Source organism: Parasteatoda tepidariorum, chromosome 6, assembly GCF_043381705.1.
Source record: "Parasteatoda tepidariorum isolate YZ-2023 chromosome 6, CAS_Ptep_4.0, whole genome shotgun sequence".
NCBI lineage: Eukaryota > Metazoa > Arthropoda > Arachnida > Araneae > Theridiidae > Parasteatoda > Parasteatoda tepidariorum.
In genome coordinates this window covers 57,841,108-57,868,935 of record NC_092209.1, presented here as the reverse complement: position 1 = coordinate 57,868,935, position 27,828 = coordinate 57,841,108, and the positions used below count along the sequence as shown (strand labels likewise).

The 27,828-nt window shown below is 29.0% G+C and overlaps 2 protein-coding genes across 3 annotated transcripts in view; one reads left to right on the top strand and one right to left on the bottom strand.

Moving 5' to 3' along the window:
* Window positions 1–1,821: 1,821 nt before the first annotated feature.
* Window positions 1,822–23,336, bottom strand: LOC107451987 (DnaJ homolog shv). Of its 2 annotated transcripts, none has more exons than XM_016068251.3 (10): window positions 23,141–23,336; window positions 22,520–22,676; window positions 19,885–19,982; window positions 15,220–15,355; window positions 14,671–14,813; window positions 13,013–13,095; window positions 9,300–9,357; window positions 6,281–6,392; window positions 5,165–5,324; window positions 1,822–2,057 (listed from the first exon to the last, which is right to left on the bottom strand). In XM_016068251.3, the coding sequence occupies exons 1-10, from the start codon at window positions 23,212–23,214 to the stop codon at window positions 1,993–1,995; spliced, it is 1,086 nt and encodes a 361-aa protein (XP_015923737.1). In that variant the 5' UTR covers window positions 23,215–23,336; the 3' UTR covers window positions 1,822–1,992. The 2 variants fall into 2 exon arrangements, with proteins under 2 accessions (XP_015923737.1, XP_042910620.1); XM_043054686.2 differs by lacking the exon at window positions 23,141–23,336 and adding an exon at window positions 23,051–23,069.
* Window positions 23,337–23,483: 147 nt separating this feature from the next.
* Window positions 23,484–27,828, top strand: part of LOC107451989 (microspherule protein Rcd5) — a 21,072-nt gene continuing 16,727 nt past the window's right edge. The window contains exons 1-4 of the mRNA XM_016068254.4: window positions 23,484–23,727; window positions 25,977–26,071; window positions 27,012–27,355; window positions 27,439–27,474. Coding sequence (XP_015923740.1) covers window positions 26,005–26,071; window positions 27,012–27,355; window positions 27,439–27,474 — 447 coding nt within the window. The 5' untranslated portion in view covers window positions 23,484–23,727; window positions 25,977–26,004. The remainder of the gene's footprint in view (window positions 23,728–25,976; window positions 26,072–27,011; window positions 27,356–27,438; window positions 27,475–27,828) is intronic.

Below are 27,828 nucleotides of genomic sequence, written 5' to 3'. Positions count from 1 at the left end.
TAACTGGGGCCACTAGTAAATAATAGAGAGTTATGAGGCTATAAATAATGCTAGCTTAGTCCTACAAGAATTAAAAAAAATAAATAGTTATGTACTCTTTTGAAATGACACATGCATGCGCCAAAAACTTACTTTCGCTCAAATTTGGAACTAGAGTCCCAATAGTTAAGTTATCAAAGTGGTGGTAAGGTTGGACCCCTTTATGTTAGTTTTGTTTCCTCTTACCATGCCTCAAGAACTTTTTAAGTGAATAGAATATTTGTACACAATTATAAAATTTGCTTATTTGCCCGGTGGCTGAGCGGTAGCGCTTCGCGCTGTCGTGCCACAGGTCCCTGGTTCGATCCTCGGGCCGGCGAGGTTGACTCAGCCTTTCATCCCTTCATTGGGTCGATAAATGAGTACCAAGCATGCTTGGGAACTAAACACTGGGGGTTTCGCATTCGGCTGACCACCTGACCGGAGCATCTGCCCCTGCACCCCAGAGCCCAAGAAAACTGAGATGGGCACAGTAGGCCTTGGCCCTCTTAGGCTGTCGCGGCGCTGAGTTTAGTTTATTTGAAAATAATTCCATGCAAAAAATAACTTTTAGCAAATATTAAAGGTTTCAGAATATAATACTTTTCATTTAAATATAAAATGCTTTAGGTATTAAATTTTGAGCTTGCCAAACAATTATTTGAATACAATTTGTCTTAAGTTAGTGAAGACGATAGTTTAAGTTACAAAATCAGACACAAAAATTTACTTTTTCTCAATAAAAATGCTTTTTTTTCAACAGATTTGGATCCTTCATCTTAACATATGAGGGTTAGCTGCAAAATTTGGAAATAGAGTCCCAATAATTGAGTTATCAAAGTGGGTGAAAGTTCGAACCATTAATATTAATTTCTGCATATTTTATTATGTCTCATACTTTTAAAATTAATTTATTCAAAGTTCATAATTTAACGCAAATTTTTTTAAAATAATTATTTATAATTTATTTGAAAATAGTCGAAAAAGTTTTTGAAATGTAAGGAATAAAACTGTTTACTTCATTTTAAAGAATGTAATTTTAAGAGGCAAAATACTAAATTTAAACAAAGTTGGTCATTAGTTCCTGAGAAATTGAATTTTAAATGTATGATTTAATTTAGAAAGGTACTACTTAAAATTATTTTTTGAATCTGAATGTTTACATTGTAAAAGAAAGATTTGTTGTACAAAAAACTGATGAGATTGTAATATTGAATTAAACACATTTTATTACTTAAGGTACTCAAACATATATTTGCCTCATTTCGTAAATTTAATAGCATAATTTAGTTTAAACACCAATTTTATACTGAGCAATAATTTATATTGTACTACTTTAAACCAACTCTGAACAAAATCTCAAAAAAATAATAGTACGAAATAAAATTGTTTACAAGCTCAACAACTGTTCATAATTGAGTTATCTAATAAATCTCTTAGCATAAAATAAACTGATTTCACAAATGTTTCATTGCTCAATTTAATAAAACCATATGACTTAATCTAAAATTAAGGAACATCGGTATACTGACTTATTTAAAGAGTGAAATATTTTTAATTTAAATTATCAGTGTTATTTGTATGACTTAAGCAATTGATTCATTCACACATCAAATAATTTAAATTTTTATTTTACTTTTATTAAGGCATTTTTTTGTTAATTTATTGCCTTTACCTGTGAGCAAATTGTATTTTTTAATGCAACTATAATAGAATCTGATAATATGAATGGGACATTTTATCCGAGATATCTATGTTAAATCTAAATTTTAATGTTTAAATATTATAATAAATAAGTTTCACTAAGTTAAAAAAAAGTATATTTTGAGCAGTTATAAATAAGATTTTAGAAAAGTATGTACAACAGGTATTTAAGTAGCAATGAAACAGAGTCAGTGTTTCAAAAATAATTTACAGAATGTATCACTAAAGTTGAATTGTACAATGAATTGATGAGCTAATCTATAGTAAATGTTAATATCCACGCAGTCCATTATATATTTTTGTCTTTTTGTCTTCTTTAAATATTTCTTTAATTTCTGAAAGAAAGAAAATACAAATTTACTAACACGAAATTTAATAAACAGAAAAAAATACAATATAAAATAGAGATTTCAAAGCTGTAGGCAAAAAATATTCTAATGTGCTTGAAACAATACTAATTATTTTTTGCCATGAAACTTCCCTTTCTTTAAATTTTAAGGATAAATGAAAAGTTTTTTAATTATGTAAAGAGAAGCTATGTTATATTTAACAAACATTGTGACAGCTTCAAGGTAATAAAATCAAACAGAAGTATGAACTAAGTCTGATGACAAAAAAGTATGGAACCTACGTTAATCTGAAGATACCCCTAAGAAGCATTAGAACTTTAAACAACCACATACTTAGGTAGCATGACTGTATCAATTATTGCAATTAAAATATTACATTTCACTATTTCATACAAAAAACATATGAAGTAAATCATGACAAATATAAGACATCAAAAAAATTTCGATACAAATAATTTTAAAAATAATAAAAATAAGTAATTTTTTAAAATAAAAATAACTGTAACAACTGACAACCTAACACAATTAAGATTAGCAGTAACATCAATAAGTTTGTTTAGTTTTAAAAAATACAAAAAGAAGCACATCAAAATTTATGTCAAAAAACATTTAATGCAAAAACTATTTATTCACAACAAGAGGGCAATTTGATAAGTCCATGTCTTTGAAACATAAAAACCAATATACATACCAAAATGCACTTTAATTTTTGACATAATCTTTCATAATGATATGTTTCCAACAATGTTCTAAATTTTTTAATTCTTCTAAAAATTAAGATTTCTGAAACTCATCAAAATAGCCATTAATGATCTCAGAATTTAAAAAATAACTCTTTCTAATAAGCCATTTTTTTGTTTTAAATCTGGAGAGAGAAAAAATTACTGGCGGCTAAGTCAGGAGAGTAGAGTGAATGAGACAGTATTCAACTAATTTAGTGACTGCCATTGCAGACAAGTGAACTTGTTCTGACAAATGGGGCCACTTTTCATTCAATTTTTCATTAAAATAGTCTAATAAATCAGCATATACTGTTCAGTAATCCTTTTTTCCTTTTCCAGATAGTCAATGACTATTATATCCTTTGAGTTCTAGAAAACTGAAGCAATAATCTTTCTGATTGATGGAACTGTTTCTGTCTTCTTCGGAGCAATTAATTAGAAAGAAACCACTGTTTAAACAGTTCTTTCATTTCTGGTGCATAGTATTGCATCTATATTTCATCAGTTGTAACATAACACAACAAAAAATCTCTTGTACTCAAACTTGTCTAAACAAGTCTGCTTTTGATCCACTGTCAGAAATCGCAGCACACATCTTGCAGATAACTTTAAATACATGTTCATTTGATATGTTTACCTTCTTCATGTACTTTACCACAGTGGTCTTCTAGCACAATATAATAGAATTTGTTGATTAGTTCTGCAGTCGTGACCTCAATTGAATGTCTAGAATGCTCTGCATCTGTTCTGCTCATACAGCCAAAATGAATTTCAGTGAACCAATTGTACACCATGTGATAGAGCAGATTTCCCATTATATTTGTTTAACTTACCTCCGGTTTTGGTAATTGTTCTTTACAAACAATAAATTTATCGATAGAAGGAATTCTTTCTTTCTCCATAATCAAAACAAACAGTTTAACTGTTTGCTTTTGAATCCAATAGAACAAAAATTATTTAAAATATCATCTGCAAATTTTACAAATGTTGCCACAGATAAGTTAAACACATGATAAAAGTATGATCAGAACGCCACCTCTTTTTAAACCATGCAGGGTCCGAAAGCTTAATATGTACTGAGATGGAAAAGAGCAAAAACTGGTACAAAAGGCATTTTTTCAAGAAACATTAAATTTTTGAAACTACCGAGATTTTTTTAACAATTATAGCATATATATAAAATTGCTTCTGTACAGAGAAAAGGTAGATGTTGTTGAATAATTTAAAGAAGAAAATAGATTTACTCCTCCCAAAAACAAGTTAAAACTGAAATGGTTTACCAACCAGCTTCTCCATTTCGCTTTCACCCATGAAGCCATGGACTTAACAAACTACCCTCGTAATCTACGGAAGTTCTATCTGATTGTTAAATAAGTGTTAACTTTTAAAATTAACAAAATTAAATTAAAACCACATGTCAAAACAAGGAAAATTTATTAGCAGAAAAATACAAACACATTAATTTTAGTCTTACAGAGGAACCTGCTTAAGAAGTTCCTGCTTAAAAAGTTTTCCCAAGTAAGAAGTTATTTTTTTAACAAAAATCAAATGTTAAATTTACCAATGTTAAATTTATCTTTATAAGAAGTTTTCATAAGTTTCTAATTTTTTTTCATTTTTTTGTACTTTATATTTAAAATGTCTTATCTAGTTTACCTTTCTCTTCCAGAAACAGGTACATGAAGTATGGGAAATTAACAAAGACCACTGACCTTTCCTGCTCCACCATTACACAAGAAAAGCTGATTTATCGGGAACAGGTGTGAACAAAGGAATGTAAACTCTTAGATGAACAATGAAACTTATAAGAATGTAAGAAATGGCTAGGATTGAGGATAAGGTAAAAATTTTGAAAGCTGTTGGCAGCTATTCTCAATTAACAAGGGTTCAAATAGCGAAAAATTTAAATCTTCCCGTTGCTATTTCAAATGGCATTATTCTTTTGCAATAAACTTTTTTGAGAACAAATATAAAGTTACAAAAATATGCAATTGACAAATATTAGATGCCTTTCATATCTTCATTATTTGTAATGAGCTTACTGTCAGAATGTATTTGTATGAAATATTTTTTTTTTTTTTTTTTTTTTTTTTTTTTTTTTTTTTTTTTTTTTTTTTTNTTTTTTTTTTTTGCTGCTTAGAATATATAAAGACATTACATTTTATAATTATGAAGTAAATTAAAGCTACAAACACCATAAATATAGTAAGAAATTTTTGAGGGTTTTAAAATAATTCTTTGTGCATGATTTTTTTAGCCTCAAACTATCACTTTATCACTTTTTATGCAGGAAGGCAACAAGATTAAATCATTGAATTTAATAAATGACATAAAAATATAATTTTGCTTCATCTATACATGGGTACTTACTTTCTTTTTGTTCGGATGTAAGTTCGCCTTTAGGGAAGTCAACATCAAATGTAATATAAAGTGTTCCTTTTAAATTATTATTTTCATAATTAGGCATCCCTTCATTTTTCTTTCGGATGCGAGCACCAGGAAATGTTATTTTATCTCTTGTGACTTCAACCTACAAAAAAATTACATTTAATATTCAATTAACATAGATACTATTTTGTATATTTAAGAAATTTTTCTTAGTGATAGCAACATTTAGGTGTGAAACTACACAAACATGCCTTAGTCTTTTTTCTTTGTTGAGTAGGAGCAAACAAAATATTTTCAGAAGAAAGGCTGTTCTCATAACATGCTGAATTGATCTTTAAATCTTAAATTTAAAGTTATATTTTATATTTGTTTGCCAACTTAGACAAATCAATAATTCAAATATATACATATAAGACATATTAGCTAGGCTTTAAGTGTGGATGAAAGTAGTTTGATTTTTAGAAATTTTTTTTTCTTTTACTTTTAGTATTACATTACTACTTGTAAAATCTTTCCCAACAATGCACAAGCTTGAAGCTATGAAGTAACAATATTTTAAATCCGAAGATGAAACACCCACAAGTAAAATTAGAAAGCGTAACTTATTTAAAAATTAAAATTATCTGAGTTGCTAAATGTACAATTAAATAAAAAGAGTGCTAGAAACTGAGCTCGGCACTAGTAACATTACTTACTAATAGTAACAAAAACAAATAAGGGGTAAGGTAATTAAGGAGCCTAAGGGTTATTGAACTTTTATTTACCTAAAGATTCACTTTTAGGGACATTGTAGGAAGAAAACCCAAAAGGAAAAATAAATAAATAAATAAAAAGTCACTAAAACTAAAATTACTTTAAACAAATTATACCCCAGAGATATTACTAGTTAAGAAAGTACCCATTGTATGAAAATATCTAGAAATAAATTCTTATTAAAATAAGCAAATAAAAATGGTTTATTAAATAATATGAGAACAATAAAGCTTTTTCTGAATAAAAAATATTATATACCATGAAACAGGTTTTTAAAAACTGAGGTAAAATTTTAAGGCATGCAAATAATTTTAAATCCAAAGAGAAAATTTTCAATTTACTTACTTTGTGACCATCTAGATGAGGAATTTCTAGAGTAAAACCTGTTAGTGCATCAGTAAGAGAAATTGTTATATTTGTGTATAAATCATCTCCCCTACGTTCAAATAAGGGGTGCCTAGAAAAAAAAAAATAATAATTGTAAATGAGCAGAATGAAAAAAAATTTTTAACATAATTTTAAAAATAATAGATTCACTATTTTTAAAGCAGCAACTTATTTACAAATATATCTAACAGAAATGATCAGTGCTATATTAAAATGTTTTGCTTTCCAGTGCCAGAAGAGCATGGTCATATTTACCCAGCAAAGAAAACTGTATGAGTTGTGCATGTGTGTGTGTGTATTTGCATGGGCGGTTTATGTAAATTTTAATGCCGGTTTTAATTTCATAATTTTCTAATCATATTTTAATGTAATAATTTTTTTAAATAAATATACAATTATTTTAAACTTCGCGCAGCATACCATTTATTTCCAACATATGTTTATGCAATAATTGTCTAATTTAGATGTCATTATTGATCCCTTTTAAGACAGTTTATTTTCCTTATCCTATAACTTATCTTCACTGCATTTCTTTTCTTTCTTTTGGTGTCAATGAAATAAAGCTTTGACTACCATGTCAGTCGAGCATTACAGATATTGAACAAGTTAATTATGCTTTTTGAATTGCAAAAAAAAAAAAAAAAATGTCCCAGAAACTCTCAAAATATTGAAGTTATAATGTGTGATAATGTGATGAGTTACTAGATTATTACCAATTGTTATGAACAATGTAAATAAAAGGTGTAAAAAGTCTGCTGAAAGCTTTAAGGTAAAGATGACTTTTACACCCCAGACTCAATAAGCAAAAAAAGATTCATTTAACATAGAGACGAACTATTTTAGAACCCTTCAAAGAATTAATCCAAAATTCGGAAATCATGTACAAAAGAAAAAATAGGCATCTTCCTTCATTAAGATAGATGACAGGATATACAGGGTAATTATAACTAAAGTTGAAATTTTAAAATGCTATAAAAAAGAAATCCTGATCAGAACAACAAATTTGAGCGGAATATTATTGAAAAAGATGGAAAAAGTATGGCTTAAGAAAAAATAGTTCAGAATTCTAGCAACAGATGGTATTGTAAACATCGTAATTTAAAAGAATTTGACTACAACTGGCAAAGAAACTATAAATCAACAACTAAGGTGCAAGTTACCAGCTAAACTCACAAGTTACACGTACAGTTTAGAGTGCATGACTGCAGAGATGATAGTGTTAGCTGCGTAAACCCTTCCACCATAATGATATCATATCCCCTGTCAAATCAGTTTTTAATTATCCTGAGCCCAAAACTGCATAAAAAGCATCAATCAAATATGTTTTTAATTATTCAACTCTGTTCACCATTTTCTGAAACAAGTTGAATTCGAGATATTGCATGTTCCATAACTGATCGGAGTGTTTCCAAGACCACACCAACAATCTGTCACACAAATGTGTGCCTATAATTCAGTTAAGTTTGCAATCTAAGCACAGAACACATCTACCAAATAGTCCCCCAACCCGAAGTCGCAAGGATTAAAATCGGGTGATCAGGACGGCTGAGCTGTAGGGAAATGACGGCTATTCAAGCAATATTCGAAATGCTACTGCATTGAATTAGCAATGTGCAGAGAAGTTATCTCTTATATAAAAATGATCCTATTCACACATCCACGCTGTTGAAGAACTGAAATGATGTGGTTGCCCAAAAGAGAATCATAGTGCTTACCTTCATCCCCTAGAAAAACTATGGCCCCACGATAAAAAATGCCATAAACTCGCACCACACAATGAAATTTGCAGAATGAGGTAGCCCTGATTAATTTGCAAGTAGATTTTCTATTGCAAGCAATTCTGGTTTGATTCAGCAATTCTGTGTATTGAGATATCCTTTCAGATTGAAATCATCATCTGTCCAGAAAATACTCCACTGCGATTCATTGTCCTCACTTATGTGAACAAATGTCTTTCTTGCAAACAGGTCAACAAGAAGCAATTCAAACACATAGGCAATTTTGTATAAATAGCAAATGCAAGGTATTTAGTAGAATTGTACGTACGATGCTCACAGGCATGTCTGATGTGCATTAAATTCCCAGTGTCTGGCACAGTTGCACACCACTACTAGACTTCTCCTGCACTGCTGTGGCAACTTTTACTGATTTTGAATTAACTCTTTTCTTTCCTTTACCAGATTGCACATCAAAAGAACATGTATTTTCAAATTTCGGATTCATTTTCTCCAGACCCATGGCAGTCATTGGACTTCTGTTTCTTTTGATACCCTTCAATGTCGGGAAACAGAGCTACTGGTACCCAGTCATTGTTAATGCAAAAAAAGCTTTGCGAGCAAAGCATGAACCTTCATTGACGCAGTCATGACAAACATCTCAAGTGTGAAGTGAGGAAACAGTGTACCTTGCGTTTTTATATCAACTGTAATGAGTCGTGCGCATATAATTTAAAGCCTAATCAATTCCTAAAATTTGGAATTATTTTTTTTCTTATGCAATTTTTTTTCTTAAATAATATTCCATTCAAATTTTACGTCATGAGTAGTGAATCTTTTTTTTAATAAAGTTTTGAAACTCAAACTTTAATTGCAATAACCTCGTACTTTGCTTTCCATAAGCTTCTCCCCTAACTTAATTCCCCTTGCCAGTTATCTAGAGCACTGTCAAATGTCGGTAACTTATACTGTTTATATGATCACACACAAAAACATTCTTATTATTCTAACCTAATGTGAAAAATGAAGAAAGTCATTAAAAGTATTCAATTAACTTTACAAAATAGCTAATTATTTTATATCAAGCTATATCATTGCAAAATAAATGCTTTTGGGTTAGCTATGCTCCCAATTTTCTAAATACAGTCACGATTTTAAGTTTGGATAATTGAGAATATACTGCAATCTTTTTTCATATAGCAATATATATATATATATATATATACGTGNTATTTGCAGTGTAATAAAAAAAGGCTATTTACGGTAATGTTTGGATACGAATCCTTAAATCACCAGGCTCTCCATCAATGTGTGGTTCACCTTTAAATAGAAATAACAAAAATTAAACTCATGTAACAGAAAATTGTTTAAGTAAAAGTAAAGCATTTTATATACCATTTTATAAACAGAGATTTATTATAATAATATACATTAAGGATTAGAAGTATATTTCACTTATAGCCTATGATTTCCCCAAAAATATAAGCAAATGATAGTTAAATATTCTCATAAATTGAATTCAATTTCAAAACATTTTCTAAATCCAAATATTAATCATTAGTGCATAGTTTTTACTAGATTAGTTCTTTTAAAAGCCCAACTCTTAAAATGATTCAATAATATATCATAAGCTACTTTAATTCACTTTATCTTATTTAATATAAATTTATTTTATAATTAGTATATACTTTTATGTAAAATATTAGTTACTAATTTAACAACAATTCCAATAAAAATTTGTGTTCTAATTGAAAACAAAGAAAACATTAGTAAAATAAATAAAAAATTTGGACATAATTATTTTTATTTCATTTTTTTATTTTCAAGGTAAGTATTTTGGTAGATACTTTATTTATGTTGCACTGGAGCTACACAATGGGCTATTGGCAACAGCCTGGGAAACATTCCTGAGAATGATTCAAAGACATGCCATCGCAAGTGAGACCACTTCCTCAATTTAGACATAGATCTGATCTTACTGTCAATTAAAAGAACTTCAATTTCAATGTCTAAAGCTTTTTCCTCATTTACAAATCTAAAACAAAACACTGCAACTTAAGTTTCTTAGTTAGTTACTAATTAAATAACATTTTCATTAAAAATTTGTGATTTTTTTTCAGCAGTTATAAAGTGTATACTATCGAAATTCTATCAATACTTCTACCTATAAAATGAAATTTAATATTGATTTGTAAAATTACTTAATGAAATAAAGACCATATTCCAACCATATTATAATAGTATATATTATAATAGCTTATCAAAACCACATAATAACAGCTGTTGAGAACCAAGAATAGTAGGTTGGCATAAATGTGCACTGACTGTTCTTTATATTTAAAACAATCGAAAAATGTTATTCTCTCCTTTTAGTCATACTTTATGATTAATAAATATTTCTGCTTCATCTTCTATATTTTAGGCAAATAACTGGGTTCAACTTTAATATATGAAGATCTCCGTTCTTGCCAAATGTGGGAAAAAGATCTATCTTGTTCTCAAATTCATACCTGGACAACATGAAGTTGCAAGAACTGTCCATTTGACAAGATCTTGTCAAGTCCTCTGCAACTGGTCTTTCCTTTAGAAACAGACAGGGGTGGGGAGGATGTAGAGAAACAAAAATAATAGGTTTGCATAAACATGCACTGACTGTTCTTTACTTTTAAAACAACCAAAAAATAAGTTATTTTTTTCTTTTTGTCATAGCTTATGCTTAAGAAATACTTGTGTTCTGTCTTCTATATTTCTGTCTAATAACAGAGTTCAACCTTAATCGCTTTTCAAATAAAATATTAAAATAGTTCTAGAGTTAATCTTTCCTTTGAAACAGTGTCTTTACCAGGGCTCGAAAAAACTCAGAAATTTTACCCGTCCCCGAGGACGGGGCTTGTCCAACAATGTACCCGTCCTCCTTTGAAACTAACCCGTCGCTTTTAAATAAATAGAAATATAATTTTCTCTTATTTATTACTAACAATTATATAAATTGCGCAATGAATTAGTAGTTACTAGGATTACAAATACTAGAATAACATTATACAGTAATAAAAGAAATACTAGGTTACTAATAGCAAAACCTAGTATTTCTTTATTGAAATAATTTATTTCTTTAATGAAATATTTTAAATAACAAAGGTCAAGTTATCTGTCAATTTATCCGATGGTACTGCGTTTTTTAAATGAATCAAATACGACGTTTGCCAGTTCCACAATCAAGCCAATGATTTACAGAGGTTTCTGCACAGCAATCTGAAGGAGGTTTTTCATTTAGGTAGATGTTCATAATTGCGGTTGACGCTTCTTGTTTAAGACCAGTACGTAATGTGTTTTTTTGTAAGCACATTGCTGAAAAGCCCCCTTCAACCGCTGCAGTACTCCCAGACAGAGAAAACACCAATTCCACCATGCGCAGTATGTTGCTGTATTTTGAGATTAGAGGGTCATTTTAGAAGTGAGGAGCTAGACTCTTGTAAGATAACAAAAATTGAAAATACATCACGAACATTAACGGGAAAATGGCCGTCCGCGCGGACGTTGGATTCGAGAAATTTGTTTTCCGCGGGGAGTTTTTGACCGCCGCGGACGGGCTTTTTTTCGAGCCCTGGTTTTTACATAAGATAGAATAACATGCAGTTAATTATTAATTCATATTATTAGGATGCAACATTAATTAAAAAATTCAATTTCTAAATTTTTTTTTCATTTACAAATTTAAAACAAAAGAATGCAACTCAAGTTTCTCAGTTACTAATTTAATAACATTTCAAAAAAAAATTATGTTGTAATTGAAGAGTCAAAGAAAACATAAGTAAAATAACAAAAATCAGACAATTAATATTAATTTATTTATTTTTAAGGTAAGTACATTAGGCAGGTACTTTATTTATTTTGCACTACAGCTGGGCAATTGGCTATGGCCTGAGAAACATTCTTAAGAATGACCCGAAGACATATAAGCACAATATGCGAGACCACTTTCTCAATTTAGACATAGATCTGAAGGGGAAGGAAATTTTTTCCAGATTCTTGCATTTATGGTACTGCTCAATGACTGCAACAGGACTTTCGGCTCTGCATATTTTACAAGCATGTGTATCGTATATATTCGGAGGGACTTCGCGAAGTCGAAGATCACACCTTCCGGACATGAGTCAGATTCTCTAATTACTGGGCTACCATGGCCCGATTTATTTTAAAATAATTCAGTAATCCCCTATATTAACAGAATTTTCATGGCTAACAGAAGTTTCCACGACCTCAGAAACCAACTCAAATCCAAGTTCATCAGTATGAAGACAAAGTTAAACATCTACAAAACTTTAATCAGGCCTATAGTTACGTATGGAAGTGAGTGCTGGACCCTAAACAAAACAGAGGAAAAACTGCTAATTTTTTAAAGAAAAATTTTGAGGAAAATCTTTGGATCTCTTCAAGAGAATAACATAAGGAGAATTCTTTACAATTTACAAAAAATATGACAAATTCGGTAGGACCGACATTGTGAGAACTATTAAAGCATCACGCATTAGGTGGCTGGGCCACCTCTTCAGAAATTCTGATTCCGTCCCTGCCAAAAATGTTACTTTTTCCACAATTGAAGGGACGAGACGTAGGGGACGACTACCTACAAGATGGATAGACGACATTGAAAAGGACCTCAAGCTATTGGGAGTCAACCGATGGAGGGCCGTCGCACCGGACAGGGCCAGATGGAGGAAAATCTGAGAGTCAGCCTTGGCCTGTGAAAGGCTGTTGCGCTTATGAAGAAGAAGAATCCTCTATATATTTTGCTAGTTTGGGTCAGCCTTTTCAATCATAACTTTTTTTCAAAAAAATTAAGTTCTATTTTAATAACTGAACAAAGAGAAATTTCATGTTTTCCTCTAGGCACAAAGATTTTATTTCAGATTAACCCAATAAAATTATGCATAATCAAATTTCATCAATTTGCTCAAAATGAAGATCACCTTACCTTCAGCAACAAACCTCTGCTCTTGACCATCTTTCATACCTTGCTCAATTTCAATTTCTAAAATTTTTTCTTCATTTACGAACCTAAAACAAAAGACTGCAACTTAAGATTCTCAGAAAAATATTTTTCCATTTAATATTTTGATAAAAAATGAATAAACAATTCCAAAGTTGTTAAGAATATTTTCACAGAATCAAGATTGAAAAAAGTTTTACCATATGCAAATAACTTGATGGGAAAATGTGAAATGCACTTCTAAGAAAAAATATTGAACTTATATCTCTAATAAATGTCAGAAAAATATGTCCCTGTTTTTCAGCATAAGTTAGATTTGATTGTACAAATTTTTAAAACCAAATTTCGAGATGAGTGACTTCATGCATCTTTGAACCAATGAAAATTGTTATAACATCTGCTGTTTGTGATTTAAAAATCTTGAAAATTTTTTTAGATCTTTTTTGTTTTCTAAAGATTTAAAAAATTCAATTTGGAAATGTTAAAAAAAAAAAATGTGCCCATAATTAAACAATTTTACCAATTGTTAAAAATATTAAAATATCTAAATATTTTCATAACAATCAATAAAATTGTTCAGATCTTTATAAAAACCTAAATATGTCTTAATTTGAATGAAACTACATTGCATGAGGTTTTATGAACTATAAAATTTTATTGATCCTTTTATTTGAAGTGCATGTGCACTAAAAGAAATATGAGAGCATTTTGATTCCTAATAGTAAAAAGAACAACCAGAATTTGAAAGTACAAAAAACAATTAATGTTAAAATTACATATAATAATTCATTATTTTGCAATTGAGAATATTACCTTAATATACTCAATTAATAAAGGTACATTATAAAAAGAGAAAAAAAACATTCTGAATAAAAAATTTAAAAAAATATTGCTCTGATAATGATTGATGATGAATTTAACAATAATTTCGAAATAACAAATACTTACTAAAAATATCAATCAGTAAACAATCTCTAAAATTAAAAACCCAAAATTTTGTTTATTTGGTTTTAATACCTCTTTAATGAAATGTTTAAAGTTTCACTAATTTCCAAACAAAAACACAGCAAAACAATTTTATGCAGAATTAATTAATTGTGGATAATGCGTCGACTCATTACTTGAATATTTTAGAGTTATTGAATCATTAATTGGGTTCAAATCTAATGAATAAAAATGTGAATCTAATAAGTTTCCAAGATTACATAAGTCTTAATAATTTGCTTTTCAAGAATCAGCAGTAAAAAAATATCTATCCTACAAGATTTGTTGTACTTTGGCTTCAAATAAAAGACAGTTGAATGACAATTATAAGAATAGTTTTTTTCTTTTTTTGATATTATAATTTTGTAATAATTAAGCTACTTATGTATAAGTTTTCCAGGGCTTAATGACACTAAATTTGGAGGATATTTTCTAGAAGAAAGTACTGGGCATATATTGATTAAATATTTTTGATACATACTGAGATCAGCAATGTCATACTCTCTCATGTCTGATAAATTATCTACCATCCGTTGAAAATTAAAAATTAAAGGAGTACGGAGTTAAAAATTAGCTATGGATTGAATTTTTTCTTCAAGAAAGTAGAGTGAAAGTTCAAAAATTTATATTTGTTGAACAAATAAAAACTGTATACTTACTTAACATTGGGACATTCATCACAGATTGTTTGCTGAGTCATTTGAAATCTACCAGGCCCCAACTGTCTAGTGACCATTTCTTGTCGACAATTGCATTGTCTTGTACCTTTAGCAGGCTTAGTAACAGGTTTATTTCGAACAACCTATAATTAAAAAAAAAAAACAATTTAAGAAATTATGCATAATTAAAAATGCAATTCAGATGACCAACTAATTATTAAATATAGTCACAAAGAGTATTACACAACACACAAAACAGCAATTTTATAATTTGGTCCATAATAAAAATGTCTTTAAAAAAAAAAAAGCACTTTTAACAAGTAAAATTTTTACCAACATTGTTAACAGCTCTTTTAAGGTAAAAATTCACAAAATTAGTTCTACAAAGCAAGCATCTATAGCTAATGTCTCTAACCATACCTCTACATTAAGAGATCTAAAACTTCAACTGTAAATACCTCATATAAAAAAATAGTAAAAAGTATGCAGCGCCGATTAAAAAAAAAAACACACACACATTTTTAACATAATTTATAATCTAATTCTTACCTCCACAAAATTTCCTGAATATAGTTCTTCTAATGTGACCCATAAGTCCATGATTATATCTCCTCCTCGAGGAATTTCTCTTTGGCCATTTCTACTTCCTCCCCCACCAGTGAAAAAACCGAAATCTCCAAAGAAACTACAGTAGTAATAGTAAAATAATATATATAAAACATAAGATACAACAATTAAATACAGTGAGACTATCCTTAACATTAATAGTAACACCAGAACACAGCCATGTACTTAATTCTTTCCCACACAACCCACTTACAGTTACAGCCAGAAACTTTATTTGAAGGAAGAAAATTACAATAAAGCTATTATAATATTACACACAATATAGGAAAAGTCCTGAATTAATATGAAACATACATGGAAATAAAGCTTAAAAATTATTATATGACAATCCTATAGACATTATTAAAGTAGATATAATATTTTATTTGGCATTAAGCTGATTTCATACATAATAACAACACATTTGTATAAAATGTTAAAATTATTTTTCACAGGTAGAATTTGAAAATGTATAATAAAATATGTGTTTGTAAGTTTGATACTTACACAATTAAATTATCCACACCAATAATAAAAGAGTTATTAGCCTTCGCTTAACTTTAGTTGAAGGAAAAAACAGTAATATTGTATGAAAGTTTATACTTAGGAACAAAAATATAAAAAGAATATGTAATTAAAACACTACTATGAATAAAAAATTCTCTACATACTGGCTTATTTACAGACTTTGCATAAAAATCCAATAGCCATTTATTGTTTTTGCCACAATTTTTAAAAACACATAAATTAGTTTATCCATTCACAATTGCACATTACTAATTTATTAAGGTTAAAACTGCACTTCAATAATTTCAAAGGTACAAATTTGCTTTCAAAAACTTTTCGAAGCAAATTAGTGCTCTTGAAAAAAAATTTTGGCTGTCAAATACTTTAATGCTAAAAACTAAAATAAACATATTTAATTCAATGGTAAGGACTGTACTATTTCATGGGTCAGAAAAACTGAAAGTAACAAAACTTTAGAGTATAAAGCTAATTAGTTGGTAAAACAGATATTTGGGAAATATTCTAATAATATTCTGGCCTCAGACTATTGGAAATTCAGAACTCTACAGTAAAACTAGGCAATAACAAATCACCATCAGCATAAAAAGATAAAAAATAGATAGGACACATGTTAAGAATGCCTCTTACAAGAATGTCATCAGTAGCCTTAATGTGGGTACCAAAAGGCAAACAAAAAAGAGGCAGATCCATAGAGAAGAAAGACAGATGGGATGGATGAGCTAGTCTGAGGCAAGATCTTGTGTAAAAGACAGCGTAAACTGACGCAAGTAAATAAGGACCTTAGGTGACACCAGGCAAGAAAGTAGGATAATCTTTCTAAAAAAAATATTTAAGGAGAACCCCAAAAGCCCAAATCAGAACCTTGTTATCTGTGCAAGCATATGCACATAGCCATTTACTCAGCTTAATCAATTTTACAAGAATACTTTTAACCTAGCGCAATAGATCCCCATAACACAAAATAATAGTCATTATATCTGAGAGATCACCTTTTTTAGGGTTCACATTTATTACTTATAGAGAGAGGAAAATAGAGTCAGAAATTTAGAAGAAAAATCAGAAATGATTAATTTAGCAGAAGAATTTTGGTCATAAACATGACAAAAAATAAATGTTTACAAAAAATTACTATGAAACTATTTATTCTATAGGAAGTGTCCTTCTTGATTTTTAACAAAAGACTACATATCAATTGAGCGAGATTGCCTCAATAACCAATTAACATAATCATCAGCACAAAAAAGTCTAAAAATGATAATGCATAAAATGATTTTGAAATTTTGAACCTTTAAGAAATTGTTTGCTGTAAAATAAGTTTTTTTTTTAAATTTATTTATTTTAACTATCATATTATCTTGAAATATTATGTACCGTATTTTTCGGCGAAAGCGCCGCTTCGTCACAAGCGCCGCACCTCGATAAAAATGAGTTTTTTAAAAAAAAAGTTATAGTAAGCGCCGCTCCGGCGCAAGCGCCGCAATGGCGCTGAACCGCGTATATCAGCATCCTTTCAGAAGAGACCTTTAAATTACCATTTAGAATATCTGTATAATAAAAAATTAAATTTTTTTATGCATTTCATAAAATAAAGTTTTAATTTCTAAATTATAATAAAAAATTTCTTTTTCAGCAAAAAAAAACAACAAAAAAAGTTTTCTCTTTCAGCAAAAAAAAAGAAAAGAAAACAACAAAACTATATAAAATAAAGTTGTTCTTACTAGTTGGCACCGCGCCAAAAAACAGAAGAACAGCAAAAAAATATTTATATGTTCAGTAGCTGAATTAAGGCTGAACTGATTACAGGAATCCGTAAAACAATGCAATAAGAAAAATAAAATAAAAATTTATTAAAAGAAAGATTTTAAAATAAAAAGATTTTAAAATTTATTACCGTTAACAATTTGAGGAAAAACTAATACATAATAACGAAACAGCTAATAATAACGAAATAACTAATAATAACAAGAATAAGAAATAACTAAGCAGGCCCCAAAAAAATTCTGAAGGAATGAGCGAACGGGAAATAAGTTTCACTTTCACAATCTTTGAGGGTGGAATTTTAGTGGGTAGAATGCCCTCTCCTTCAATGGAAATAACCCAATGTGACTCAATATTTAAAAGGGGTTGGGGAAAAGAACAGGGTATGGGACCCCTAATCCAGCATTCTAAAATTTGGCACTTAATCTGATCTAATTTTTTTTTTTAATTTTTTTTTTAAGAAATTTATATTGATAAGACAAAAAAAATCAGCTATATTCTTTTTATTTGGAATTTTATTCTGTTGAAGTAACTTACTTTATTTTATCTTTTAAAAATAAAAAAGAAGCTTGAAAAAAAAAAATAAATCTGTGTCAAAGGAAACATCTGTTTCTAAAGCAGTTTAAAATAAAGTGAGAAGTAAAAACACCTGCATTTCCAATGAACAAAATAAAGAAATGGAAGTTGGAAAAAACTGATCAATCAATCTTGACAGCTGTGCTTGTGCTTTACTGATTTGCCCCCAAATTTCCCTCCTCTGTTTGACCATAAATTGGCCACACCCAGTTGACATTGAAACTACCATGTGGACAACAAAATGAATTCTATCCCTTTTGCGGTTTTTTATTCGATTCATAATTTTTTTTTTATTTTGCCGCTTTTTATTTTTTCTTGTTAATTGTTGCTTGCTTGTTTTTTTTTATCGTTATTAGTTTTTAGCTTGTTTTTTGTTGTTATTCATTGTTAGTTTCTTAGCATTAATTGTTTAAAAAAATTTTTTTTTGTAGTTCCCTGTTAGCTTTTTTTTTTTTTCTTGCGAGGTAAGCGTCTTTTGTTAAAACAAAATGTTATCTAAAAGAAAAAACGAGAACTATGATCTCGCTCCAAAGAAGAAACGATTATTTCTTCTTCATAGGATTCTGATTATTTCTTCTTGATTATATTATATAGATTATTATTTTGATTAGTAAAATTTCTCTTAAGATGGGCCAGTTTTAAATTCACGATCGAAATTTGACTCAATTTATTGGTTTTTCTGAAATTAACAGTGGAATTGAATTATAGTAATATTTGGGGGCCATATTGGAATTTCCGAAAGAGATCCGAAGTTCGGCATTTCGCCAGTCCCGCAAGTGTCGGGTTTAGGGTCCTTTTCTGTTCGCTTAAATTACTATTGCCAAGGCGCTAAATAGATTTCTAGCTTGCGATTTTTCCTTAAGCTGGGGGTGGATACAAGATGCATACCTTTTAAATTTTCTCCTTATGCGATGTTTTTTTTAAAATTATTATTTCGTTTATTTATTTTCTTACAGGCTGCTGCCGAAAGTTTGCTAAGAATTGGCGATGTTCTGCAGCAGATCGCAATACGGACGAATATTTCGTCGACTTCGTTATTAATTTTTTTTAATAGTCTTTTCTCTCAGAAAATTATTTAATCTTAAATAACTTTCCTTGACAAATTTTTTTGGTACAAAAAAATATTTCGTCGGAAGCGCCGCTGCATCGGAAGCGCCGCATGTAGGAAAAAAACAACTTTTTTTTCGATAGCGCCGCGGCTCTTCCGCCGAAAAATACGGTAATAAGGTAAATTTTTGTTTCATGAAAAACAGAATGAGGTCAATAAAAAGTAGAATGAAAAATTCTAATTTTTCAATAAAAAGGTATTCAAATCTAATTTGCGGGCATTCTTTTGAAGCGCAAAAAATTTCCTAAGATTTTTCATATAAAATTTAAATGACTTTTTTCCTGCAATACCCACACTTTCACTTCAGAAAGCCCAGGACTTAAGGTTGATACTAGTTCAACATAAACAATGTTATCTTAGAAAAGTGATTTAATAAATAAAGAACATGCAAAACACAAAAATGCAAAATTAGCTTTATACAAATGTAAATATAAATAAATAATAAAAAAAAAATTTGAATTATCAATAAAAACACATTCTGGTAAAAAAAATTTTAACTTTCTAAATATTTAATTTTTCTCTAAATAGAAAAATTAATTTAAAAAGAACTTTATAAATAATTTTTATTTGGGGAGTAAAGAATTTTTTTTTTAAATTGTTAGACATAGTAAAATTAGATCATTATCAGTATACTATACCTAGCAAATGGATCATTGCCACCACCAAAAGCATCATTTTTTAACCCTTCTTCTCCATATTGGTCATAGGTCTTTCGTTTTTCTTCATCTGAAAGAACCTATTAATTATAAAGGCTATTAGAAAAGCTAATAAAAAAGGAAACACATTTTAATTTTAACAATTGTATTCAGCATCATAACATTGTCTATCATTGAAACCTATATTTTTACATATTGGAAAGCTTTTGAGAAATTACACTTTTTTGAATATATTCTATTGCTAATAAACACAGCTAACTTAGATAGTCTAACAGCATGTGACGCTGTGATTTTTTAAAATTTCATTTGCAACTTTTCTAAAAATTATTTTCCCACACGTATATTTCATTCAGCACATTTAAAAATGTATTAATACAACTAAGTTTTAACGATTGAAGTGCAACATTTAATAATATCTCCTCTTAAAAAAAAATGGCTTGATATTTTCAAAATTCTTCCAATTAATCATTATTTTCCCCAAGATAAAAATTTGACTGAAAGAAATTCACTACCAAAGCATTTTAGATAAATTTAAATGACAATTTAAGAAATTCGTTTCCATTTCCAACAATGGTAAAAAATGAAGTTTTATAAAAGAAATAAAATAAAATTTTGAATGTGACTTTTAGATTTTTATTACTACAGATTCAAAAAAAAAATTTATTTAACAAAAACTTTTCAAATCTGAGTTGTTTTAAACTGTAGGCATATAATTGTTATTAAAAACTGAATAACACCTCTCTGATGCACAAACTTTTTTTTACTATAGTATTACCTGTATAATATACACAAACATGCATTCATCTCCATTGCATAATTTTTTTTTTCTATTACTAAAAAAATAAAAAAGGGGAAGTTTATGTTTTTTTCTACCAATCTAAATGCAAACATTCATGATTTAAACTGTGTTTTATATTCACATGATTTAAAAGCCACTATTATGATTAGAGTTCAAGTGACTTAAAAATCATACATCCGAATTTGCATTCAAGCGATTTTAAAATAAAACATCAAGATTCATATTCACACAATTTTTGATTATATAAAAAGATTCTTATTCGCATGATTTAAAAACACTCAATGAGATTCATATTCGCACAAATTTAAAAAAATAAATAAAAAATCACATCAATATTTTTATTAAGACATTCATGACATCCTGTGGATAAATATTTCTTGCTCAAATTTCAGGTATTTTTCTATTAGTACTTAAGTTTTTGGTACGACAATGCGCGACCACATAGGGCTCTCATGGTTGATGAGTATCTGGAAAGCGAGGATATTCAACGAAAGGATTGGCCAGCCAAATCCCCTGACCTGAATCCTATTAAACATGCTTGGGATGCTCTTGGGATAGCTATTGCGATGCGTCAACCTCCCCCCAGAACCATTATGTAGTTAAAAATTGCTCTGGTGCAAGAATGGGAGGGTCTTCCACAAGTCCTCCTTAACTCTCTTATTAACAGCATGCATACTCGTTGTGCATGCTGTCTGTCTGTCTGTCAGGGTTGACCATACACCATACTAGAGGCAACACACACTGCACAAGCCTCACTTTTATTGTCATCTTTTATCCTTAAGTTCAGACTACATTGGATTTATTGGCAATAGGTCTTGCTAGTGAATGGCACTTTCATTTTTGTTTTGCATACTTTATTACCATGGAATAAGCTATATCCATACCAAATTTCATTTATTTATATTCAGTAATTTTTGAGATATTTAGGAAAACGTCTTCCATCTCTTAATTTTGTCCACGAGTGTAGTTATAATATGAATCAATATGTGGTATGAAGTTCCATAAAAAATGAAACAATTTTTAGAAAAACTGTTAAAAAGTTACACTCATGAATTAGTAAAGAGTTGGACACTTTTTAAAAGCTAAATGGATAAATGTTGAAGTTCAATTTTCATCTTAATCAGTTTATGATGTATCACAATTTCTTTATTTTGACATTTTTCTAGCTTCTATTCTTTAACTATTAAATAAATTTTTTTTTCATTGAAGTAACATTAATTTATATAGCTTCAAGTAGAAAAGTGATTTATAGTCTCTCCAATTGTCTGTATATTATAAGTATATTTGCCTGAGTTTATCTATGATTCGGTCAATCTGAGAATTTCATTACGCAAAATGGGAATTCTCACCCCCTCCCAATATATATATGTCTGTAGTATTCCTGTTTTCGTTGTACGTAGTGAGTGGGGGCTTGAGGTAGTTGCTGGCAGTCAAATAAACCATTAATATGTATATGCAAAGGTGCACATGAATTTTTTGCGGCTCAAATACCTCTCATTATGATTGTGTACAAGTTTGCTAATAGAGATACCAGTGTAGCAAATGCCCACTTCATTTGATCAGAGTCACAATGGTGGGACATGCTTAACCTTTTTAAAATATGAGCATGGTTGTAAATATATTTCTGTAAAATACAAATAAATTCAAGTTTGGAAAATTTCAATATCAGTTTACATGCCAAACTTTTAACCAATCATGTAGCAGCTAAATTAAAACTTTAAATTTTCCCTAGTTTAAAATCTCTTTAGTACCTTGGCAAATGTAGAAAGTACTGTTGAGTTTAAAAATACATGAAACTATAAAAATCTAAAAAGAAACCTCATATGCAGCTCCTAAATCTTGAAATTTATCTTGTGCATTAGGATCATCAGGATTTTTGTCAGGATGTAATTCTTTTGCCATTTTTCTATATGCTTTTTTAATTTGATTTAAAGAGGCTGACCTGGATACTCCTAGTATGGCATAGAAATCTCTCCTGAAATAAAAATAGTAAAGAACTTATAGATTGAAATTTTACGAATCATATCTAATAAATAAAATTTATATCATACTATATAAATTCAATAATAAACAGTTATCTGTGTTTAACCTTTATAACATTAGGTAAACATTCATAAGTACAAATTTTTCAATTTCAAATTTTTTTAAAAAGTGCGGTTACTTCTTGGTAACGCTAAAATTTCAAAAATCACAGTGCAAAGAGATTTGCCTTCTTAAATTCAGTGTTTATCATAAAATATATATATAAACCAAGTTATCACAAAATATACATTGAGAAATCACAATAATTTTAAAAAAAACTAAAAAATTCTCCTTGTAAAAATTATAAAATCAATGATTTTTACTAACATATTATCATTATACACGAAAACATTAATGATTCATAAACTTCAAAACAGTTTAATTATGTCAATAAATAAGTCATGTCATTTTACTCACCCTCCAAAAACTTGTGAAATAAATAAAAATAAATTAATTAGGGAAAAAAAACTCAAAAATATTTGTGTATTCATTTTATTTTTTTCTATTAAGCATTATTTACAATTTGTCAGCCTCTTATTGCTCGATGTGTAGTTTCAGATTTATTACAGCTTCAGAAACACCGCACAACGTACTTTAACAGTTGCAGTTAAGCTAACTAACACGTCACTCTCAGAATCAGGGAAGAGTTTACAGTAATAATCTCACTAATCATTGGCTTCATATAAGCCAATTGAAAAATCCGGAAAGCGATTAAAATTTCTTTAGTGCAACACTTCCGTGAAAAGTAGCATCATCGATCGAACAATCGTAACTTTCATCGAATAAAAATCATAATAAACAAAGAACTTCAGCCTTTTTAAACTTATATAATTTGCGTCTTCCTAATTTTTTTAAAAAAATATATGTGAAACATTTTAAAATTACAAAATGTTTAATCATTGTCACACATTTTTATTTGATGGGGCTTTTCTTTATGAGGAATAAAGAATAAAAAAAATCTCCGAAGTTTCAGTGTTTTGAAAGTGGTTACAAATTTGGTCAAGGTAACTAATTTCTTTATTTTTCTTTAATGAACCTTATTTAAAAAAAAAATTACGAAATTGCATGCGCTCAATCGTGGCGTGAATGTCATTATACTCGTTAATACGAGTTTAAATATTTCGTAACTAAACGTCTATCCTAGTAAAAGCTAATAATCTAATCATCATCTAATAAAATCTATATCCTAATAAAAGCTTTTTCATCTTAGTTATTTCATTCGTACATTCCGTTTAGTTCGGTTTTTTTAATATTTAGTTAGATGTGTAACACGATTTCCTTCCATAAAGAGAATTAAGACAGTGTTATGGAAATCTTAGTGAACAGATTTCCCAAAGTTAGTAAAATAATAGTGGGTGCAAAACATTTTTGAGAAGAAAATATATAATTTACTTTCGAGTAATCAATTTTCATAACATTTGTAAAGAATAGCATTAGAAAACTACCTTTTATTTTAAGCATAATTATTATTTAACTTTTTTTACATGAATTATCATATCGTTTGCGTATTTTTAATCTTTTTTGGAATTATATTTTTTGTCTTTAATATAGCCCCCTTCAAATTGTTCTGACAACGCTATTTAAAAACAAAACGATAAGTTTCATCTAAAGACAGAGCTCATTCTAGACGGGGTGAGTTAGTGCCCTTATGTTATAGACTCCATTCCCTTTGTGCCCTTTCTTTCCTCAACTTTTCTTCATTTTTTCCCTAAACTCTACAGTGAATTTCTTAAACTTTTGTTATTTTCAATTCTTTTTGTTTAGTTAGTCATTGCTGTCAATACATAGATTTATATGGGAAAGGAAAAATATTCATCACGCCTTCTTGTTGCACTTATCTTTGAAAGTTTCCATTTACTTCCACTATCCTCCAGAGCTGAGAAGTTCAATAGGGGCCTTTCAGTTGTCCAGCAGGAATTTATTAGTGGGGGGAGAGGGATAAAAATGAGTTTCTCAAATTCTAGGTGTACTCTTCTCCCTAAAAGAACATAAATATTTTTTTTCTCAAGCAGTGTTCTATTGTACGGGGAGGAGATCATCCTTCTGGTAAACCAGAACTGTCTTTTGGAAAACTCACAGCTTTAGCAAGCAATCAAAATTCTTATGACTGTACCTAAACTACCATAAATTCAGGAACACCACTTACAATTCAACTAAACTGAACTTCACAGAACAAAATATCACTATAAAATATGTTCATTTGAGCAGATTTTAGGTTCAGGCTTATCTAAAAAATGGTGGAAATAAAAATAGACCATCATTAAATTTGTTTTTATAGTTTCTTAAATTAGTTTAATATAATATTGAGGGAGAACTGAGTAAGATGTGCTTCATTAAATTTTGTATGCTATTTTTTAATTAATCTTTTCAATGTATATTATTTAATTTAATGTTGCCTTTTTAATTATGTTTTTATACTACTTAAAGCGCCTATAATAAAATTAATGACTGGAAAGTTAATTATTTATTAAATCATAATTATGGTTAATCATTTTAATTATTAAATCATAACTACAGGCACTTAAAAACATACATTTATTATTTTATTGATATATGCATGCATTTTAAATAAATTACTAAGCTAATTAGCTCATTAACTTGATTTATATGTTAATTTATTAGTAAAAATTAGTAATGAATATGATTGCTTTGCTACTTTTTGTTAAGAAAAAAGTTTTTTTTCTGTTACTAATTGACAATGTTTTTTAATAGTATGTGTAATGCCCATAGAAAGAAATTATTGCCTTTTTTGAATAATAATACCCTTTTTTTAAACTTTTGCACCCTGCCCTTTTTTCTGCCTAGAATGAGCTCTGCTTAAGCGAACAGTGGAGATATTTATTCTATCTTTCTCTTTTTCTCAGAAATGAATGATTTTGTGTAGAATTCTTACGTTTTGAAAACAAACTTTTCATTTCAACGTAAAATATTATCCAACGCAGTTATTTTTTCTTTTTAATAAAAATTAATATAAAAAGTCATTACAAATTTTAAGGACTAGATTCGTGCTTTTAAAAATTGAATAATCAAACCACATTCAAGAGTAATGTTCCCTAAGTTTATAAAAATCATAAATTGTATTTTATTATTTTTTAAGATTTTAACTTTTTTATTTTAGTATCTTTTTGCCAGCTTTCCCATATTATTTATTTTGCATTGATGCATTAAAAAAAAAATTTATATCAAATATGAATTAGAGTTGTTAGATAGTTTCTAATATTTTTTTTAAAAATAATGTGTCTTTATTTTTTAGACATTATCTGATAGTCTATTTAGCTTCAATGTCTATCATTAGTGACAGTTCCCAAGAAGCTTCTAATGCTGCCTTAGGGGCCAATAATACACCTGGTAAAATTCTTATTTTTATTATTTTTATTTAAGCTTGAACAGACTTTTACTTAATTTTATCCAGAATTTCAAAATATTATTAAATAATTTATTCTTATTTTACAATTCTTAACCTTTTGCTTATGGCTAGTACAACAAGTGTACCAGAATTACAGGCTTTAATATGCTAAGTGTCATAAGCAAAAGGTTAATAAGTTTCATATTAATTTTTTAACATTTACAGTGTTTTCATCATAGAAAAAAAAATGGGTGAGAATTTCTCATCAAAAAGCAGGGTGAGATTTCAAAAAGTTAAGTGAAATTTCTAAAAACTAAAAAAACACAAAAACTCTTGAAAAAAAAATCATTTCCTTAATTATAATACATTTTTAATGTCTTCTATTTTTTAAAGCATTGAATATTTTTGGTGCATCATCATAGAAGATTTTGCCTTTACGAGGTATTTGTCCATCTTACATAAGTGCATAAAAATTTTTAACGTCTTACATGAAGAAACCTTACCTACAGTAAACACGTAGTTGCAGAGAAATGTGTTCTGAAAAGGGTTCCTTGGTTGTGTTCTGTTGTTCGAAAATGTTCTGAACAATACTGGTAAATAGGGAAGTGCGATAACGGGGCAGATGTTGAAAATAATGAAAGAACCAGGAAGAAAAGTGAAACGGACTTTATCCTAAATGGCGTAATTTGAAGCTTTTTCCAAAATGCGAGAAATTCGCGAGTTCTGAAATTAATTTATAAAATGCGCGAATTTCTCGTAGTAATAATTTTTTAATGTGAGAAAAGAAAAAATATGCGAGATTCTCGCGTTCTCGAGCTGTAGTGAAAACACTGATTTAATTAGGAATTATTTGTATGTGCATGTATATTGATGTGTAATTTAACAGAGGATATTCTATATTTTTTTAATTGTAAGACTTTTTCACTTTATCTGTTTCTATAGTTTCCTCTCCGAATCTTTATATCAAAGCTGAAACTTCCGATATTCCACAAGTGAATGTATTTAGAAACACTCCTGACTTGCTAAAAACAAGTAATACAGCCACTGATCAAGCTCAAAAACGAAGAAGTTCATCAAGATCAATTAAAAGAAAGAAATTTGATGATGAACTTGTTGAAAGTAGTTTAGTTAAAACTAGTCGCCCTCGGCCGCAAAATGTGGCCTTTCCACTTTTGTCGGCTGCCATTTCCCTATCATCTCCCACTGTTGCTGCGCCACCTAGCTCTGCTACCACTAGTCAAGCTCAACCTGAAATTTCTAATGTACCACCAGTTGAAAAAAGAAAGGTAATTATTTCAATTTTAAAGGGTGTTAACTCTTTATGATGATTTTAGTAAACTGCATATGTATTTTTTCTTCTTTATTTCAGCCTAGACCTAATCCAAAACGAGTAAAGAAACAGAAGGTAATTTAAATTATTTTGTTCTCTTTTTAATACAAATGAACTATTGATATTTTTTTCATGCTTACTGGATGTACAGTCCGCAAAAAAAAAAAGATATCACCCTGAATAACTTTCGTTCTAATGATCTGATTTTCACGAACTAAGTGTTAATCTTAATGGTTCCTGGGGGTGACCTCAAATATGCTAATTAATTAGTGCTAACTATTAATTAAGTTACGAAATCAGACACAAAAACGTACTTTCTCTGAATAAACATATATTTTTTCTTACATATTTGGATTCTTAACCTTCAAAATATAGGGGGTAGCCGCAATCTGGGAAATATGGTCCCCATAGTTTGGTCAGGAGAGCGAT